Here is a 19652-nt window from a genome sequence, read left to right on the forward strand (position 1 = left end):
ATTTTATATAGCACTTTAAGTCTTTCAGAAAACTTTATACATGTTATCTCATTTGATCCTCAAGATAATCCTGTGAGGCAGGTGCTGTTACTATTCCCATTTTACAGAGAAAACTGAGGCTGAGAGAAACAAAGTAACTGGTCTGGGGGCACATATCCAGTATGTAGCAGAGAAAGGATATTAACTCAGATCTAACACAATCCACTGCCCCCCCCCCCCAGTCTGGTTCCCTCCCCCTTAAAATGTAGATTAGAGGACCCACCTCCAGAATTGTGAAGATGAAAAGAAATAAAGGCAAAATGCTTAAAGCTATCTAAAATGCATTCATCATAATCTGTAAAATGAAAAGAATGGAACAGAATTACCTACAAGATCCCTTTGAGCTCTAAATCTATAGTCTTATTTATTATTTACACTCATTGATATAATAGTTTGTAAATATTCTCCAGTTTAGTGAGTCTAACCTTACCTTCCCAAAGGACCAAAAGCTTCTCCTCCAGTAAATTCTGTTGAAGAAGCCTGTCTACAGGTGAGATATTCCTCCCAGAAGCACTGTGACTGCAAAGTCTGGCCTCAGTTTAATGGAGTATGTGTATGGGGAGATAGATACCAAAAGAATGGACAATGATTGTCTGGAAAGGGTAACCCTAGACTGAATTTGAAGGGAGAAGGGGTTCCCCTTAGCCTGGTCCGGGATTCCTGATTTCTATTTTCCAGCTAATCCAGAAAAAGAACATTTTGTTTAAAAGAAGGAAGAAGAAAGAAATGGGAGTGGGGTGGGGAGAAAAGGGAGGTCATAGGATCATAGATTTAGAGCTAAGAGGAATCTTAACCTTAAGGCCATCGAATTTAACTGCTCTTTCAACCCATTTTACAGAGAAGAAAACGGTCACCGAGAGTAGTGTCTAAGGTGGGATTTGAACCCAGATCTTCCATTCAGCAAAACCTGAACCAAGTCACTAAACGAGGGGCGGGGAGGGGGGAAGGAAAGGCAGAGGAGATGATGGAAAGGGAAGGAAGGGGGGAAAGACGTAAAAGGAATAGACAAGAGAAGGAATTTAGCGGATGGATGGGAATGAGGGGAGGAAATGGAAGGGGCGAGTGGGTGGGGAGGAGGAGGAGAGAAATGGGGCAAGTAAGTGGGTAGGGAAAAGGGGAGAGGACCCCGCCCTGCCAGCTCGGAGCAGTCACGCTGACTGACGGCTTGGGGTTAACACCTCCTTCTAGGCGGCAGCAGAGCCTGGGCTGGCTGGTAAAGGCGGGGAGGGAGGAAGAAAGAGAGTGAGAGGGCCCGCGGTAAAGAGCATGTGCTAGGGAGTCCAGTAACCAGGGACAACCACAGCAACAGAGCTCTCTTGGAAGAGAAGGAGGAGGAGGAAGAAGAGGAGGAGGAGGAAGAGGAGGAGGAGGAGGAGGAGGAGAAGGGGGAGAGAGGCTCCGCAGCCCCGCAGCCCCGCGCCCCCACGCCTCCGGGCCTCTTCCAGGAGCCAGCGCACACAGCAGAGCCCCGCGGGCGGGCGGCAGAATTTGGGAGCTGTAGGAGGAGAGGGACTGAGGCTACCGCCCCCGGGCCTGCAGAGCCAGCTCCCCGCCGGCTGGGGATGTAAAAGCCTTTCCGGATCGTTGTCCCCGGCCTCGCTCGGAGTCCCTCCCGCAGCTCAGGGCGCGCAGTGCTCAGCTAGCTAGGACCTTGGTCCAGGACCGAGAGAGAATTAGAGACAAAGACACCGTAGCGCCCCTCACCCCTGCCAGGTCCCTGCCACCGCCTGCCGGTCCCCTGCTCCGAGTCGGTGCAGGGCCGCCTAGGACGAGCCCCCGCGGCGGGACTGGGGAGAGCCGGCAGGGCCCGGAGCCGCTCCGGGGTTTATGCCCTAGTCGGTTCGGGCCCGGCGGGGGACGTGGCCACAGAGAATGGGGAAATCCAACAGCAAGTTAAAACCTGAAGTAGTAGAAGAACTGACCAGGAAGACCTACTGTGAGTATGGAGGGTCTTTCCTCCTCTCTCCCCACTCCCCCGTTCCCTCATCTCCATCCTTTCCCCTCCCCTTCTTCTTCCCCCCTATCTTTTCTTCTCTCTTCTCCTCCCTTCCCCCATCTCCTCCCTTCTCTTACCTCTCCTTCTTCCTTCTCCCCTCTTTCCCCCTCCCCCATCTCTTCCTCCTCTCTTCTTCATCTCCTCCCATCCTTATCTGTTCCTCTCCCCACGCAGCTCTTTCCCTTTCTTCCCTCCCTTTCCCCTCAGCTGTCCTTCCTCAGTTTCTTACCTGGTCTTCTCCTCCTCCTCGCTTTAATTCCTTTTTAACACCTCTCCTTTTCTGGCTGCGGTGATTTAGAAAGCGGGCTGCAGGGGAATCTTTTTCTCTTTGCTTCCAGCTTTCACACCTGGCCCTATTGTTCGGAAGTCCGACCCTGCCCCGCAGTTCTGACCAGGGTTGGGCCATGTGCTGTTGCTGTCAGATGTGGATTTCTGTGCTTCTTTCTAGATGTCTCAGTTTTCCCCATTCTGCTTTCCCCCAACACTCCCCACACCTCAGGCCTGGGCATAATGTGTCCTAGAAGGCCCTCTTTACTGTTATAAAGTAGCTTCCTAATACCAAGATTATTAGTACTGCTGTGATAACGTGAATTGCAGAGAGGGATGGGTGGGGTGGGGTGGGGTGGTGGGGAGAACTTTCTTCTGTAGAGGGGCTCCTTGCAGCACCAAACTGGTGACCCTGGCAAATAGGCATTTGATTTGGGAGTAGCTCCAGAGGGTGGGTGATTCATATATCACCCTGTACTGGCAAGGTGAGCTGATTTCCCCCCTCCTCACAGGAAGGAGTGTGGAGGGGGGGAGGGAGGGAGAGCTGGGAGCTCAGCCTGCTGAGTGGGAAGATTCCTTGTTGACTGGTGAATTTTCAGGGAGAATTCTTCATTGGCTCGTCCTGTTCTTATCTCTTAGGATTAAACAATAAAAGTATTCAGAACTGGGAGAGGAGAGAAGTTGTCATTTCCATCCTCCAGTTTCCAGGTTGAATCCACTTGGGTATCTCATATCCTCTTCATCCCTTGACTGACTTTCAAACTTTGCAGCCTCCCCTCTTGAGTCTGTGAGAATCTCCATCCCCCAACTGATACCCTTTCTCCCTTGCTGCCTCTCACTGATAGGAACTGCCGGCTTTGGAGGGGTTAATGGCAACTTGGCTGTAACCACCATGGTCACTGTCTATTTCTAGCACTTTGAACTCAGGGTTATCAATCTGTTTCTGAAACCTATGGATTGTTTGTAGGTCTCTTGGGCTGTTTCTTTTACATGTGAGGGCAAGAGAGCTCCCTGGATGCTAGTCCTCAAGCAAGGCTCCAGGCTCCTCTGCAGAAATGGCATGAACGAAACACCTGGGTGTCATTCTCACTCACCACTGCAGTGCTGCCTCCATTCACTCCCCTCCCCCCTCCCAAACCCAGAAGGCAAGAGATTAACATCCTTCAGGTTCTGGGATGGAGGAGAGTCAGGCAGGCAGGCACCCGTGGTGCATTGCACAACCTCAACTCTTCACTGCTCAATCAGACTGCTGGGCAGCATGGCACCCAGCCTCCATCCCCTTTTAGCCAAACCTAGGTGCTCAGGGAACAAAGGGGTCTGGTTCTAGCCACAGATTGCCTGTTGAACAGAGTCTACTAGAGCCATTTTAAGAATCCTTGAACCCTGGGGCTTGCTTGGAGTGAGATTATCCAAAAATTTAAATCCTAGAGTTTAGTTTGTTGAGGGACTGAAGGAACAAAGGGCTAAGAAACCTGTTCTTGGGTTATGTGCTTCGGAGTGGGTGAAAGATTTGAACTTCTCCAACTGACATCTCCATCCTGCCCTTTTGGATAAATGATGAATGGTTCGGTTAATGTGGGCCAGAGGCTTGTGGCTTATAGTCATGTATGTACACTTGTTTTATTTTTTTCTTTTTAAAATCCTAATAATCTATTTTAGTATCAGTTCTAAGAAGAGTGGCAAGGGTTTGGCAGTTGTGGTTAAGGGACTTGCCTAGGGTAATACATCCAGGAACTGTTTGACATCTGATTTGAACCCACATCCTCCAGATTCCAGACCTGGCACTCAATCCATTGTGCTACCTAGTCTTCCCTTTATAGGAGTGTATAAAACAGCCTCTTTCAGCCAATTTGCTCTTTCAACTTCTCTTTTAGGCTCAATTGGAGAGCTTCAAATTCTGGTTAGTGGTCCTCTGCTGGAGGAAGACTGTTCTGGGTGACTTTTCTAGATCCCTCCCCACTTAAGGGTAAATGGCTCCTAAAACTTGGAATTCAGGTCATTCCTCTTGTAATCTGAGTACCTCTATTAAAGTAGGCCTCTCTCAAAGTGCCTGGGGCAGAGACCCATTAATTAGGGAACTGTGGGGTGGCCCTATTCACTGTGAAAAGCCCTTGGAAATAATGCCCTGAAGTCTGGAATTGGATTATATTTGTTTTAAGAGAATTCTGGGGTTATCTAATTTTCATTTTAATAACAATAGCCATTCTTTACATAGTGCTTTAAGGTTTGCCCACACTTTTATCTCATTTGATTCCCAGAACAAATTGTTTTATTGGTGAAGATAAGAAATCCCTGTGGATAGAGTGATGGACCTAAAGTCTCTTCCAAAATTCAAAGGTGATTTCAGACCCTTTACTAGCTCTGTGACTCTGTGCAAATCACTTTACCCTGTTTGCCTTGGTTTCCTCATCTGTAAAATGTTCTGATGAAAGGAATGGGAAACCACTCTAGTATCTTTGCCATGAAAAAGCTAAAAGAAGTCTTAGCTTTGTAAGAGATGGAATCTAGCTTCCATCTAGAATTCGAATCTAGGTCTGATCTCAAATCCATTGTTTTTCCCACAGCACCACTCAGTATTTCCCTTAATTTTTAGTTTAATTACTAGATAGTAGCTATTAGATCAATTCATTGTCAATAACATGGAGTCATGGCTGACTGGGACTTGGATTGGGCTTACCCATTTCCCTGCTTCTGAGGCAGACTCACGCATCAAAAATCAACTTGTTTCGGTGTCTTTAGGTGGCTCAGTGAATGCAGAGCCAGGCCTGGAGACAGGAGGTTCTCCCTTCAAATTTGGCCTCAGATACTTCCTAGCTATGTGACCCTGGGAAAATTACTTAACCCCAATTGCCTAGCCCTTATTGCTTGTCTGTCTTAGAACCAGTATCAATTTAAGACAGAAGATAAGGGTTAAAAAAAATATGCTTGTAGAGAAGTCATTTTGTTGCTGAGTCATTTGAGTAGTGTCTGACTATTCATGACCCTATTTGGGGTTTACTTGCTGGTTTCTTATGCTCATTTTACAGATGAGGAAACTGAGGTGAACAGTTAAGTGACTTGTCCAGGGTCACACAGATAATAAGTATCTGAGGTCTGATTTGAACTCAGGAAGATGAATCCTAACTCCAGACTTAGCATTCTGTCTACTGTACCACCCATCAAGTCAACAGGTATTTGGTGAGAATACACCACACATTCCCAGCCCTCTGCTGGAAGAGAGCCAATCCTATTTTTAAAGGCCCTCAGAAACATGGAACATTTTTGATCTGGGAGGAAGCAGGATCATAAAGTTCAGAGTTTAAAGGGAACCTTAAAGAACATGTAGAACAATTCTCATTTTACAGATAGGGACACTGAGGCTCAGAGCAGTTAGATGATTTGCTTAAGGTCACAGAGCTAGTAAATGGCAGAGCTGGGATTTAATCCTCAGTTCCTCAGTTCCTCTTTTCTCCTTACCTTAATATACTCTCGCTATTTATTTTCCTCCTTAAGCCAAAAAAAGAAGTTCTAGCTTTTTTACCCCATCAGGGAAGTTAGTTATATTCAATGTACTGTCTTGGCTGAGAGTTGCCCTTCAGATCTCAGATTCTGGGCAGGGGTAAGAAATGGGGTCATTTTTGCTGCTTGTAGCTGGTCATTGGGGTAAGTATGGAGCTGGCCTTTACTGTGTATCTCTTACCATTTCACTCCATAGAGTGTGATCCAGAAGAGAGAATCAAAGGTTTAAGCTGGGAATCCAAACATTAGCCTGCCATCTTCTTCAGCTGCTTCCCTGGCAATATCTCAACACAGACCTTTAATCTAATTTAGTTTTAAATTATTTTTTGATGGCTTTTAAAAATATAATTGCCTCTGTAATAGTCTATTGAAGTTGGGATCAGGAAGACCTGAGTTCACCCCTATGATCCTTAAGAGTTGTATGATTGTAGATAAGTCATAACATTTGAACCTCATTTTCTTCATCTTTAAAATGGGAATAAGATCTAATATGGCTTTCAGGGCTGTTATAATGTTCAAATATGTGTAAATGTAAAATGTATGGTAACAGGTATTTCAGAAACCTTAAAGCATTATGAAAAGCCAGTTAATAGTTTGGTTCTTATTAATAGCATCCCTATAGAATCCACCTTTGTAACAATAACAAGAAGAAATAACTAAGAAAAACAAAATGATACATCAGTAATGTTAGAAAGTATGTGAGGTATTCTGTAGTCATTTCACATCTCTCAAGAGGAAAGAAATATATTTCATAGCCTCAACCCCACTGAGACTCTTTGACACCTTCCTTTGTAGAGATCTCTAACCTGGTGGACCTACTAGAATGTGGAGGATTATGGGTTGAGGTCAGGGAATGAGCAGTCAAAATCTTAGACCAGCATTTCTTAACAGACCCTGAAGGGACCCTTGGATAAATTGCAGGGGATCCATGAATATGGATGGGGGGCAGAATTACTTCTTGATTTCTACTAATCTCCAACTTAAGTTTTGAACCTTCTGTGATGAATTCTAGACAAGAAACCATTTTTTCCGAGAAGGGGTCTGTAGTCTTCACTAAACTTCCAATGGGGTCCAAAGGGGACACACACAAAAATCAAGAACCTTCTGGTTTAGACAAAAGTTCAAGCTATGTGGGTCTTTCCCTCACTTCCCACAGCCAAAATCAACATAGTACCAAACTTGCTGCATGAGGCCTACATGCCTAATGCTAGCTTTGCAGATACAGTTCTTTTGTTTTTAAATTAGCCAAGTGACAGCATTTGGCCTCCCTGCCATAGCAAATGTCTAGGGGAAGCAAGAAAGAAAAGAAAGCCAGAACTGGAGATGGGACACAGGCATGTTTTCCACACCATGCAGGCTCCTCCCTTGCTGGAAGCCCAGTTTCTTTGAGGGTTGGCCTCATTTCTTACTATTAATTGGCAAAACTGTTTGGCTGGGAAGAATGGTAATGCCATAGGAAAAAGAAGCACTGAATCTGGCATTAGGAAACCTGAGTTCAAGTCTCAGATATGCCTGCCCCTTGATATCTAGGCTAGGCTATCCTTGGGCTAGCCTCTTTCTCCTCTCATGCTTCGTTTTCTCATCTGAATAGTCAGGGTTTGGACTAGGTTGTGTTTAAACTTCTTTCAAACTCTAAACTATATCCCTGTACTATACAGTCACTTTTTATAAAAAGGGTTCCTGCTAGTGTCCAAACCCCCTTCCATGAGATACTGAGAGGGTGAGTAAGTTCTGGATGAGCGTGTGTAGGGAATTCTATGCTAACCATGACAGACTAGCATTTAAAAAATTGCTCTTATGTGCTAGGCACTGTTTCAAGTGATGGGGATACAAGACTAAAAGGCAGCCCCTACTCAAGGAGCTCACAGTCTAAAGGGGGACACAATATGCAAACAAGCTATATACAGGATACGGTGAGGATAGTCCAGAGTGCCATAGTGTCTGCTGTGGGCCATGCCTTGGATGGAATCGAAGGCTCCCTTTTGATAGGATAGCCTTTCCCTATTCAAAGCCTGCTCCTCCTGAGTTTGTGAAGCCCCTCTGACTACTCCACCTCCAACCTGGGCTCCTAAAGCATCCCCCATCTATGCCAGCTGCACGGTTTTAAACAATTCATTCATAACTTCTGGAGGCTGGAGGGAACTTCGAGATCATCTATTCTCATTTCATTTGTCAGATGGGAAACTGAGAACTAGAGATGAGTTGTATTCTGCCTTTGTAGTTGGTGTTATTTTCTACTCTTTTGACCCCTGAGCAAGTTGCCTTGTAAACAGAGACTGTGTCTTCTCTAGGGAAGGGCAGATAGTAGGTAGCCAATCCCTCCTACAGTGAAGGGTAGGTTGTTCAACTGCTCATTGATTGACTTCCTGAATATTAACATGGCCCAGTTAGTGGCAGCTGGAGAGTGAAATGTTCAGAGTGGGGCTGCTGGATCCCTTGAGGTGGGCATTTTGGCTTTCATATTGGCCCCAGTGGCCCAGAAGGTGAGGTTTCTCCTCTGATCTCATCGGGCCTGGGTGACACTGTTCCCTCACTCCCCCTTCTCCTTGCTTCTGCCTATCTTTGTCCTACTTTGGAAGGTGTGACTTAACTACTGGGGCAATGCTCTGGTTGAAAAAGTGGAGGGGAATGAGGTTGCTAATAGGACTGAGCCAGCTCTCCGAGGAATGGATGACCTGCCTTGTCTATCCAGGACTTGTCTGCAAGATCCTGCCCTTCAGAATGGCTTTTCTAGGTGGTACCTGGCTAGTTCCCTGGTGCTGTAGGCAAGCCGAGAATGGATAGAGACAGGTTTTCATTTCTGAACACATAATTTAGGTCTTGGGGGAATTAAAAGTGGCAGTGATGAGAGTGCTGAGATCAATCTGAAGGAGAGATGGCTAAAGGGAAAGGGGATATAGTGCAAGGCTGAAGGAAGTAACTTTGACTTATAAGTACTATATATAGGCTTTTAAAAATATCCTTACCTTCTGTCTTTTATTTTATTTTTTATCTTTTTATTTTTTTATTTGGTCCATTTCAAACATTTTTCCTTGGTTACAAAAATCATATTCTATTCCTCCCTCCCCTTCCCAGAGCCAACGCGCAATTTCACTGCTTACCTTCTGTCTTAAAGTCCAGTATTGCCTCCAAGGAAGAAGAGTGGTAAAGGCTAGGCAACTGGGGTAAAGTGACTTGCCTAGGTAGCTAGGAAGTATCTGAGGTTAGATTTGAATCCAGAATCTCTTGTCTCCAGGCCTGGCTTTTTATCCACTAAGCCACCTAGCTCCTCTTATGTATAGGGTTTTTCCAGAGAAGATAGCTCTTCATTTTTACTAACTGCTGGGAGGGAAAAAAAAGACCATAGGAGCATAAATGTATAACTGAAAGGAACCTTAGAGGCCTTCTAGTTCAATTCCCTAGTTTTACATAGGAAAAAAATGAACTCTGGGGAGGTTAAAGGATAGTCACACAGATATCTATGTCTGTGGCAAAATTTGAACTCAGGTCTTTCTGACTCCAGGTCCAGCACTTCGTCTTATCATACCATGTCACTTCTGAATCCAGATCCAACCACTCTTTCCACTACATCATGCTGCCTTAGCAGGGGATATTGAGTTGGCAAGTCTATCAGTAGTCAAGCATTTGTTAATGTGCCAAGAGGTTAAACAAAGTCTCTCCTGGAAGAAAATTTGTAGGTTCTATTTCTGTGAGGTAGCATGCAATGGCAGAAAGAATACTGGACTAGAAGTGAGGTCAGATCCCTGAGTTCAGATGTTAACTCTGCCAATAATTGGGTGATGGGGAAAATCACTTTGGCTCTTGAAGAGAGCCTCTCATCTCTAAAATGGGAATAAATTTCTTACTTGTTGGGCTATTTTATTTTGTAGGTTGAAAAAGACAGTGTAAGTGAAAATGCTTTGGAAAGAAAGAAGACAATCTTAAGGGACTATTTAAGCTATGGATTCTCCTTCATCTGTATTAGTTTAAATGAAAACCTGATAGATGGGAGGAATAAGTGAATGATTTGTCCAGTTTCCCTTTCCTATGAAGATCTTATGATTTCAAGTTCTATGAAGGCAGTCTAATATAACTTCATGTTGCAGTAATTGGAGAATTTAACTCAAATTTATACAAAGGACGTAGGCTCATTTGATACTGGCAGAATGTCACATTGGTTTTGGGAGATCCCCAGAATGGACCATATTTGGAAGATGTGGCAATTAGAGCCACGTCTCTCCCTCAAATGCTTTGAGTTAGATACAGTTCTCTAGTTTTTGTTGCTTGAGATGTGACTGTGAATTATCCCCTTGTGTTGTTGAAACACTTTGCTTTTAAGCTGGGTAGACAGGGTATATAGAAGCCTCAGGGTGGGAACTGGAAATCTGGGAACCCCATTATCCAGGTCTTGGCCCTTTTCTCTAACATTTCCGTTTGGAGGAGAAGAAACTCTTGGGCATGGTAGTATGTGCGGTTCATTACAGAGAAAGTATTTCCTAGATTTGATGGGAGCACCATTTGGTCTGTGAGTAGATCTGGCCACTTGTCATGAGTCTAGTTGTCCATCTACTTCTACAATAGCTAGGCCATTTAGATAGAGTGACCAAGGGATGATGACCATTGTATTTGGGAAACTGGACTTTTTAGTCAGGGTAGCAAAAAATTGACTGGCCCAGGTACCAAACACCCATGTTGCTCCTAGAGAGGAGACCCTTAAAATTTTTGATGATTTATAGGAATAAAATAAGTCATCATCATCAATTAAATGTCAGAGGTAGAAGGGACCTCAGGTGATAGAATGGCAGAATGGGAAGTGACAGAACATCAAGACAGATGAGACTAGCCCTGAGCTCAGAGAATGTGAGCTAGAAAGGACATAGGATGTTAGAACATATTACTATTAATTACCAAAATGCTTTGTGTTCACGTCATTAGATCTTGACAATAACCCAGTGAGGCCTAGAGTATATATATTATTCCTCACTTTACAGATGAGGAAACTGAGATTCTGTATGTTTGCTTTGCCCTAAGCCACATTTAATGGAGCCATCATTCATACCAATGCCTTTGAGACTGGAAGTTCAGTGCTCTTTCCAGTCATTGCCTCTGAACATAGAATGATATAATGGGTACTTGATTATTGCTTGTTGACTGACTGACAAAGGGCAGAGTTAGAAGGCTATCTGGTGAATCTAGACTTTGCAGATGAGAAAACTAAGGTTCATTGAGAGCAAGGGACTTAGCCAATGTTAGAAGAACTGTCATAATAGAACCCACCTCCCCTGAGGTACTGCTCGTTCAGCCCTTTTGTCCTTGCTACCTTCTAGTATAGTAAAAGCTGGTTAATCCAATGTAAACACCCATTGAAGGACACTGGCTTCCTCCTAAATAAGATCCATCTTCCCCTCCTGAGGTTCTTTAAACATTTCTGTACCTGACTGAAAGGCAAATTCTCCCACCTTTTGATAAGAATGGACCTCTCATCTTCATTCCTCCTCTAGGGCCCAAAGAACAGGGGGGCCAGAGCCTGTAGCCCCTTCAGGAAGGGGCTGGGGAAGGGACAGAGAACGAAGTAGGAAATTAAGAGGTATTTATATCAGAATGTGGGACATGATAAAAGCCAGAAGGGAAAAGGGAGAACAGAGCCTTCATTTTACCACTTGGCATCCGGTTCCTCTGCAGCAAAAAGCACAGGGAAAGAAAAATCATAGAATATCCCCTTGAAGTCCACAGAGGGAGCTGAGCTAATGCTGTGGACTCATCAAAGATATCCTGTTTAATTTCTCCATTGCCACATTCACTTATCTGTTAAGGGGCTTTTTTGGGACCAGGCAGGCTAATGGGACAATTAAAGTTGGCGAATGAGAAATTTCCCCTCTTGGAAGCAGCCTGTGGGTGGAAGGCAATCCGCAGTGCAGGGGCTTGGGGAGCTGGTTGTTGCTGGACTCTTCCCTCCATCTCTACCTTCTTCAGATTTGCCTTATCTTCTAGCTCCAGGCTGCTCCTGAAGTTGTGATAACAGGGAGAGCACCTAGAAGCTGTGGCCCGACTCTCATTGAAGTGTATGTGGGGAGGGCCTTGAAAGCTGCCCCTGCTGTAGGAGGTCATGACATCAAATTCTGGACATTCCTGTATCGAGCTCTTGAGGGCAGGGATGATGGGAATGGTGATACAGAAATAGGCACAGAATCCTAGAATATTACATGGGGGCTCATTCTACCCAGAACTGGAAGAAATAGAGGCCATCTAAAACAATTCCCTCATTAAAAAAAATAAACCTCGGCTATGGGGGGTGGGGGGGAGGAAAAGAAAATGATCTATGTCTTTAATGAATAATGCTTGGAAGTGATCAAATAAAATATTAAAAAAAAATAAACCTTTACCCTCCATCTTAGAATCAGTACTGTGTATTGGTTCCAGGGTAGACGAGCAATAAGAGCTAGAGCAATGGGAATTAATTGACTTGCCCAGCATCACATAGCTAGCAAGTATCTGAAGTTGGATTTGAACCCAGGACCTCCTGAATCTCAGCTTGGCTCCCATTCTCCTGAGCCACCTTGCTGATTCTTCCCCTCAGTTTTAAGAAGAGGGAACTGAGGCCCCAAAGTTCTATGCCAGAGATGATGGAACCAAGATCTATTGATTTCATATCCAGTGCAATGATCAGGGTTTGAGGTTGGTAGGAGGATTGGGGCAGCTGGCGTGAGAGCCTTTTGGCTCTGACCATGTTCCCCTATACTATATGGTATGTACGTGTGTTCATTGCTTTGGGAAAAGGAAGGAGGGAAGTTATGAAGGGACACCAAAGTGGGGGCTGCAGAATCATAACCACCACAAAGAAGACCAACTCACCAGGAAATATTTATGTATCAAACTATGGGTGGAACTTTTGGGAGTGAGAGGTGGTCAGATTTTATTGAGGTGGCAAGGAGTCATTCTATTCCATATCAGTTTGGGAAAATTTCCTGGATCAGATAAAGTTTGCAACCTCAGAGTTGGAAGGACTTAGGGGTTATCTAGATTATCCCATACCTCAATGGGAATGCCTTTTATAATATCCTGACAAGGGGGCAGCTGGGTAGCTCAGTGGATGGAGAGTCAGGCCTAGAGATGAGAGGTCCTGGGTTCAAATGTGGCCTCAGACACTTCCCAGCTGTGTGACCCTGGGCAAGTCATTTAACCCCTATTGTCTTAAAAAAAATATCCAAACAAGCAGTCCTCTAGCTTCTGGTGGAAGGTCTTCGGTGATGGAGAACTCACTACCTCTTGAGGCAGCCCATTTAGTTGTGGACAGCCCTAATTTATGAAAATGTTTCTTTTTCTGTCTTTCTGCAACTTGTAGACACAAAGAGCAAGAGTTGCATGTAAAAAATTTGCTTAGATATTCAAGGGCAGTAGTTGTATGTCTCCAGTCACTGTCTTCTTTTCCTTACCAGTGGAAGGAAGATTGAGGCCCAGGAAATCACCTCATCTGGGGTTATGTAGTCATGGTGGTAGAGTTGGATATGTCTTTCAGTACATCCTTTCTCTGAAGCAACAATTGGCCTTACATCAAATACTTCCCATTCTCTGGTTAGAGCAAAAGAAAACAAATTAAAAAGATCATCTTTCTACGCAACTTTCAAATCACATACAGATCTGTTTACCAAGGCAGAAAAGAACATAAATGAGACAACATTGTAAAGCAAGACCATGGTGGCCTGTAGGAGACTAGCTCATTACTAGAGGAATTCTGGGCTTTGGTTTCCTCATTAAATTCTCCAGAGCCTTCATTCTACAGCTACTTCCAATCAAATTCAGTTTAACGTATTTATAAAATGTTCATTATGGACCAAAGGCTACCCTAGGTGGTGGACACACACTGGGCTAACTGAAACTGTTCTACTGGTGCTTGGACCAAACCTGCCCAGATCGTGAGGGCAGCTCCCTCACAGGAAGTTGTCAGGATCAAATGAGTTAACATGCGTAAACCATAGAGGCCTATATAAATGTTAATAGTTGTTGTTGTTACTATTATTTCAATAAATTAAATAAATTAATTATAGAATATTGGGGTAAGAGAGTCTAAACAACCATTAGAGGACATCCAGAAAAGCCTTGTGGAGAAGGTTGGATTTGAACTGAGCCCTGAAGAGATCTGGGAATTGTTATTTTTGTTAAATTTTTTTAAATTAATAATTACTTTTTCCCCCCAGTTACATGTAAAAAAAATTTTTTTTTAATTTTTTAACATTAAAAAAATTTCGAGTTCCAAAATCGTTCTGTTTCTCTTCTTTGAGATGGTGAACAATCTGATAAATTATTATGTTTATTATTATACATATTATTATATTTTACATATAATAGCTGGGGGTTGTGAGAGGTGAAGGTAAAGAGAGGGAGAGCATTCCAGGCATGAGGGGACACAACCCCATCCACAGCACAGAGGAAGAAGAAGGAATGCTGTATATAGAGAATGGCAAGAAGACCAATCTGTTTGGATTTGAGTGATTTTTCCATCCAAAGAATTCCCCGCAAGGTGGCTTCTCTAGGCTCTTGAGCAGACCTGGATCTTAGTTCACTATGGAGAGAAATTCATTCATTCAGAAATATTCATTAAGTGTCTCTGGGTATAGAGTACCATGCTAGATACCTGGGATTCTAGGATTACAAAATCACGAGTTTTAGAGCTGAATGGGACCTCAGAGTTATTCTAGAAATTATCCTTTCATTTTTAAAGATTAGGACATGGAGACCTGGAGGAATAAAGTTGAGCACCAAGCATTGCATAGGCAGAAAGGAGAAAAGTCAGAAATAAAAGCCCAGCAGGGAACCCTCTACAGGGGTTGTATCTCTGTCCCTGGGACAAATGGATGAAGCTGTTCTTCATCATTTAGAGAAGACATGAAGAAGCTCATGGAGTTCACACCCCAGTTCTTAGCATTTAATTTTGAAGAAACAAGTTGGGGCTATGAAAATAGCCCTGGACTGGGCAACAGAACTTATGGGTTCCCATTCCAGTTCCACCACCTTCTGGTTGTGGGTGCCTCCCCTGTCTTACTCAGTTTCTTCATCTGTAGAATGGAGTCAATAATGTTTATGTGTTGCCAGTTTTGCAGAGTGGATACAAGGAAAGCATTTTATACATTACAAGTTCTACAAAAGGTGAGCTGTTATCTTTTAAATATAACTGTATAGATACAAATTATCTCTCCCAATAGAATGTATGTTCATTGAAGGCAAGAACTAATGAACTTTTTGTCTTTGGTTCTTGGTGCCTTGGTGACCTCTTTTCAGAATAATATTTTTAAACGTATAAAAGAATATACAGAGGATTGTAAAGCAAACCAACTATGTTGGAATAGTTCCAAAACTTTTTGTTAAAACCCATTAAGACCCCCTGATAAAACACTAAGGCTCATGGGGATAAGAACAGACATTGGGCTGGCTAGCAGGATGGCCTGGATTCAGTCCCTTGAGTCACCACTGACTCACGGGACTGACTTCATGCCCTCTTTGTCAGTCAGTTAATAAATATTGAGCTCTTACTGACCAGGCACTATGCCAAGTACTAGGGATACAAAGAGGCGAGCAATGGTCCTTGTCCTCTAGGAGCTTAGAGTCTTAAGAGAGGAACATACCCCACATAAAGGGTACCCAGAATGAGCATGACAAAGAAGTCAGAGGTCTGCAGCCAGGCAGGCAGGAAGTCTTTTTAAGAAGATCCAGCCAGGTGGTATATAATGAGGTGGCTGCCCTGGGCTCCTCCTTAAATGGATCTGGGAGGAGCATCCACTCCCTCCCATTCAGGAGGGAGCTGCTCTGGGGAAAAGGAAGCAGAATTTTTGTACTTTTGCCAGAAGATGAGGTTCCTGAAGGCATGATGAAAGTCTAGAAGAGTCATATAGCAGGTAAGGAATGATCTCTGGACCCCAGTTTTCCACTCTCTACCATAAGGAGAAAGGAAGAAATGTCATATAGTGAGAATCCAGGAAGAAAACCAAACTCTTTGGAAGGCAAGACTGTATTTTCCTTAATAGGGGTCAGGAGTTAATAATTATTGAAAATGAAGGTTTTTGAGGGCAGCTGTGTGGACTAGAGAGCGACAACAGGAGGTCCTGGGTTCAAATATGATCTCAGATACTTTCTAGCTGTGTGACCCTGGGCAAGTCACTTAACCCCCATCGTCTAGCCCTACTGCTCTTCTGCCTTGGAACCAATACACTGTTTTGATTCTAAGATAGAAGGTGAGGGTTTAAAAAAAAAAAGGGATAAAGAAAAAGAAGGTGGCTAGGGATAACCTTCCTCAGGATTTGGCCCAACTTATATACCTCCCCATCTACACCAGACCACTTGGAGCCAGCTGGAGGAAAATTCAGGCTTCCAAGAGCATTTGCTTGTAGAAACAAGGGAGGTGAAGTTTGAATGAATAGAGAGGGGAGAGTTTGCAAAGCAGGGATTGTGGATAGAGTATGTGTCAGCCTGGAGGAGGGAGAAATGGCCTATCTTCTAAGGATCCTCCTGAACTCAGGCCAGCAAGTATCTTGGGGCTGTGTTTGGGGGTATTTCCTTAGCTTGCAGAGCGATGCACCTTAGGGGCAGGGGTAGGCCTGGCTGTATAGATAATGGAAGCTTTCACCTGAGCTCCGATGCATTTGCTGGTTCATCCCAGGCCCCTTCTTGCCCAGGCTTGCTTGGAGCTCTGGGATGGAAACTAGTCCTGGGATCTGGGTCTGCAAGACTGGGCCTGATCTGTTTCCAGAGGGAGCCAGTGTGGGTGAGTGTGTGTGTGTGCACATGTGCATGCGCGCGCACACATGTATGTGCATAAATGTGGGGGTACAGATGGGTAGGTGGCCAAGTGTATGTGAGAGGACATGGGTGCAAGTAAATAAGTGTTCCTATGTGGGTGACTGTGATTCATGGGTACATGTTCCTTGTGTTGATATGAGTGTGAACACGTGGATTTTGGAATGATCATACCTGAATGGTTGGGAGCATGTGTTTGATTATTGGGGAGGTCTAAATGTACTTGGCACATAAATATATACAGACATGACACTCCTAAGAATCCATAAGATTCTTATCCAATGACTCCAAATCTTATAAAACCATAAGAATGGGTTTGAGCCAGGTAGGAACTAAGGGAATGAACCACTCATGCCTGGGCTCATATACCAAAACCCATTTTATATTTGTAACATTTATTTTACAGCTGAAGAAACTGAGGCCCAGAGAAAAGAAGTGGAGGTCTGCTTGAGGTTCTAAAAGTAGTGTCATCATTCTGCTGTAGGGGCCAAAGTGTCAGATTAAGAGTCAGGAAGACCTGGCTGTGTTTAAGTCCTGGCTCCAAAAAACTGTGTGTTACTTACTCTAGGCAAGTTACTTAACCTTTTCTTGCCTTAATTTCCTCATCTGTAAAATGGGCACAATAATAGCAAGGTTGTTTGTAAGGATCAAATGAGAACAGATACAAAATATTATGCATACCTTATAGTGTTATATAAATTTGAGCTGCTATTCTGATTGTTACCCTGTTCTTAATCTCTCTCCATTGGTTCCTATAAATGGTCTAAGGACAAGCCATCTTCTTATGTTTAATGTTCTGCAGACTTTCTCTGATGGATAAAATGACTGCTTTTGGCAATCTAAAAAAAAAGAATAAATAAAGCACTTAACAAGTACTTACAAAGCACTGTGCTAAGTGCTCAGGATAGCGGAAACAAAAGTAAGACAGACCCTGCTCTCAAGGTGCTCCCTTTCTGGTTGGGGAGACAGCATATGGAGAAGTTTCACCTACAATTCTCATAGAATGGTCTCCTAGTTCTTAGGGAGCAACGGCAAAACAGGAGACAATAATGTCATAAAAATCAACATTGTGGGATGTGTACTCATCTGGAGATTCACCATAATCATTTTTGAGACAGCCGGGTTAGCAGGTAGGATATGGGGGTGATATGCATCTCTTTCTATTTTCGAATGGTTTTAATTTCTGTTCTGAAAGCTATTCATTCGGGGTAGTTTGAGGATGACAATTCAGGAGGGTGATGGCTGTTAAAGATATTGTTATCAACATTTTATGGTTTGGTGTTAATGCCTGGTTGTGTGAAAATGCACCTGTTTAATATAGTTTGTTGATATGTCAAGGATAGTTTGGGTGTTGCTTTTGCTCTGGATTTGTTGCTTGTTAGCGTACAGGCTGAATGTATAAAGATTCTAATGACCTGGTTGTGTTGCTTGAGATATCTGGTAAGTGATGAGTTTTTTTGTAGTCAGTTTCTACCTCCGTGTCCCACAATCTGCACTGATCAGTAAGTCTGGCCTTCTTGAAAATTCTTTTTTTTTTTAAATAAACCCTTACCATGTTAAATCATCTTAGAATCGATATTGTGTATTGGTTCTAAAGCAGAAGAGCAGTAAGTGCTAGGCGATGGGGTCTTGCCCAGGGTCACACAGCTAGGAAGGGTCTGACAAAAAGCTTTGACTTTGGAGACCAGTCCCATAATACAGACCCAGCCTCAGCTTGATGTGTCTTGCCTGGAGAAGCGTCATATGCATTCATTGGTTCAGTACGACTTCTGGATTCAAGCTTAAAGTCTTTCTTGGCACACAGGCATTTTATACTTATAAACTACAAATTATATTTCAATATTGTGGAAGACGAAGATGAAGTAGCTATATTAATGCCAACCCTAATTTCTTTTTTAAACCCTTACCTTCCATCTTGGAATCAATCCTGTGTGTTGGCAGAAGAGTGGTAAGGGATAGGCAATGGGGGTCAAGTGACTAGCCCAGGGTTACACAGCTGGGAAGTGTCTGAGGCCAGATTTGAACCCAGGACCTCCCATCTCAAGGCCTGGCTCTCAATCTACTAAACTACCCAGCTGCCCCCCAATCCTAATTTATTAAATGTCTATTTTGTTCTAGATATGGTATGGTGCAATAAGCACTGGATATAGAGAGGCAAAAGACAAGCCTTACTCCCAAGGATTTTATAGTCTTAATTGGAGAGACAACACTTAACTCTATGAACAAACTATACGAGATAAATTGGAAATAATCATTGGAGGGAAAGCAGAAGAATTAAGAGGGATTGGAAGTGGGAGCAGCTAGATAGCACAGTGGATAGATGCCAGGCATTGAGTCTGGAGGTCCTGGGTTCAAATTTGACCTCAGAAACTTCCTAGCTGTGTGACCCTGGGCAAGTCCCTTAATCCCAATTGTCTAGCCTTCACCACTCTTCTGCCTTGGAAAGGATACTTAGTATCCATTCTAATGTAATGAAGGTAAGGGGTTTTTTAATTAAAAAAAAAAAGAGGGAATTGGAATGGCTTCCTGAGGAGATGGGAAAGTGAGGAGATGGTGAAGAGGAAGAACATTGCAGATATAAAGGGCAGTCAGAGGAAATGTTTGTTGATGTGAAATCAAAGTCTTATTCTAGGAATTGCAAAAAAGGCAATGCCACTGGATCACAGATTTTATGGGTGGATGGGGAAGAAGTAGAAAACTTAAGAAGACTGGAAAGGTGTAATTTTTGTTGGGGCCAGAGGACCTGATGTTATTCATAGATAGCTTATGATTAATACGATGCTTTGGGATGACTCCTTTGATTTGAAATTCATGCCTAATAAATAGTATTCAGAAGTGATTATAATGGATTTCAGCCTAGGGAAAAACCATGGCTGACTTAATTGCCTCCCTGGAAGATCACATGTTTTATATCAGTTGTTCTTGACATTGTTGTGTTGGTGACAGGTTTTAAATAGAAAACAGTTTTCCGTATGGACTTCAAATATTCTAGTGTTCTCACTGTGCATGGCTCTATTTTTATCTATTTGCAGTCCTTGACTAATCCATGAGTGTGGAACTGAGTCAAAGGCTTTGCAATAATAAT

The 19652-nt window shown here is 43.4% G+C and overlaps 1 protein-coding gene across 1 annotated transcript in view; it reads left to right on the top strand.

The window, feature by feature from the left end:
- Positions 1-1065: 1065 nt before the first annotated feature.
- The window catches only part of NCS1 (neuronal calcium sensor 1), a 97212-nt gene continuing 78625 nt past the window's right edge, over positions 1066-19652 (top strand). The window contains exon 1 of the mRNA XM_001364447.4: positions 1066-1975. Coding sequence (XP_001364484.1) covers positions 1912-1975 — 64 coding nt within the window. The 5' untranslated portion in view covers positions 1066-1911. The remainder of the gene's footprint in view (positions 1976-19652) is intronic.

This window comes from Monodelphis domestica, chromosome 1 (assembly GCF_027887165.1).
Source record: "Monodelphis domestica isolate mMonDom1 chromosome 1, mMonDom1.pri, whole genome shotgun sequence".
Lineage (NCBI taxonomy): Eukaryota > Metazoa > Chordata > Mammalia > Didelphimorphia > Didelphidae > Monodelphis > Monodelphis domestica.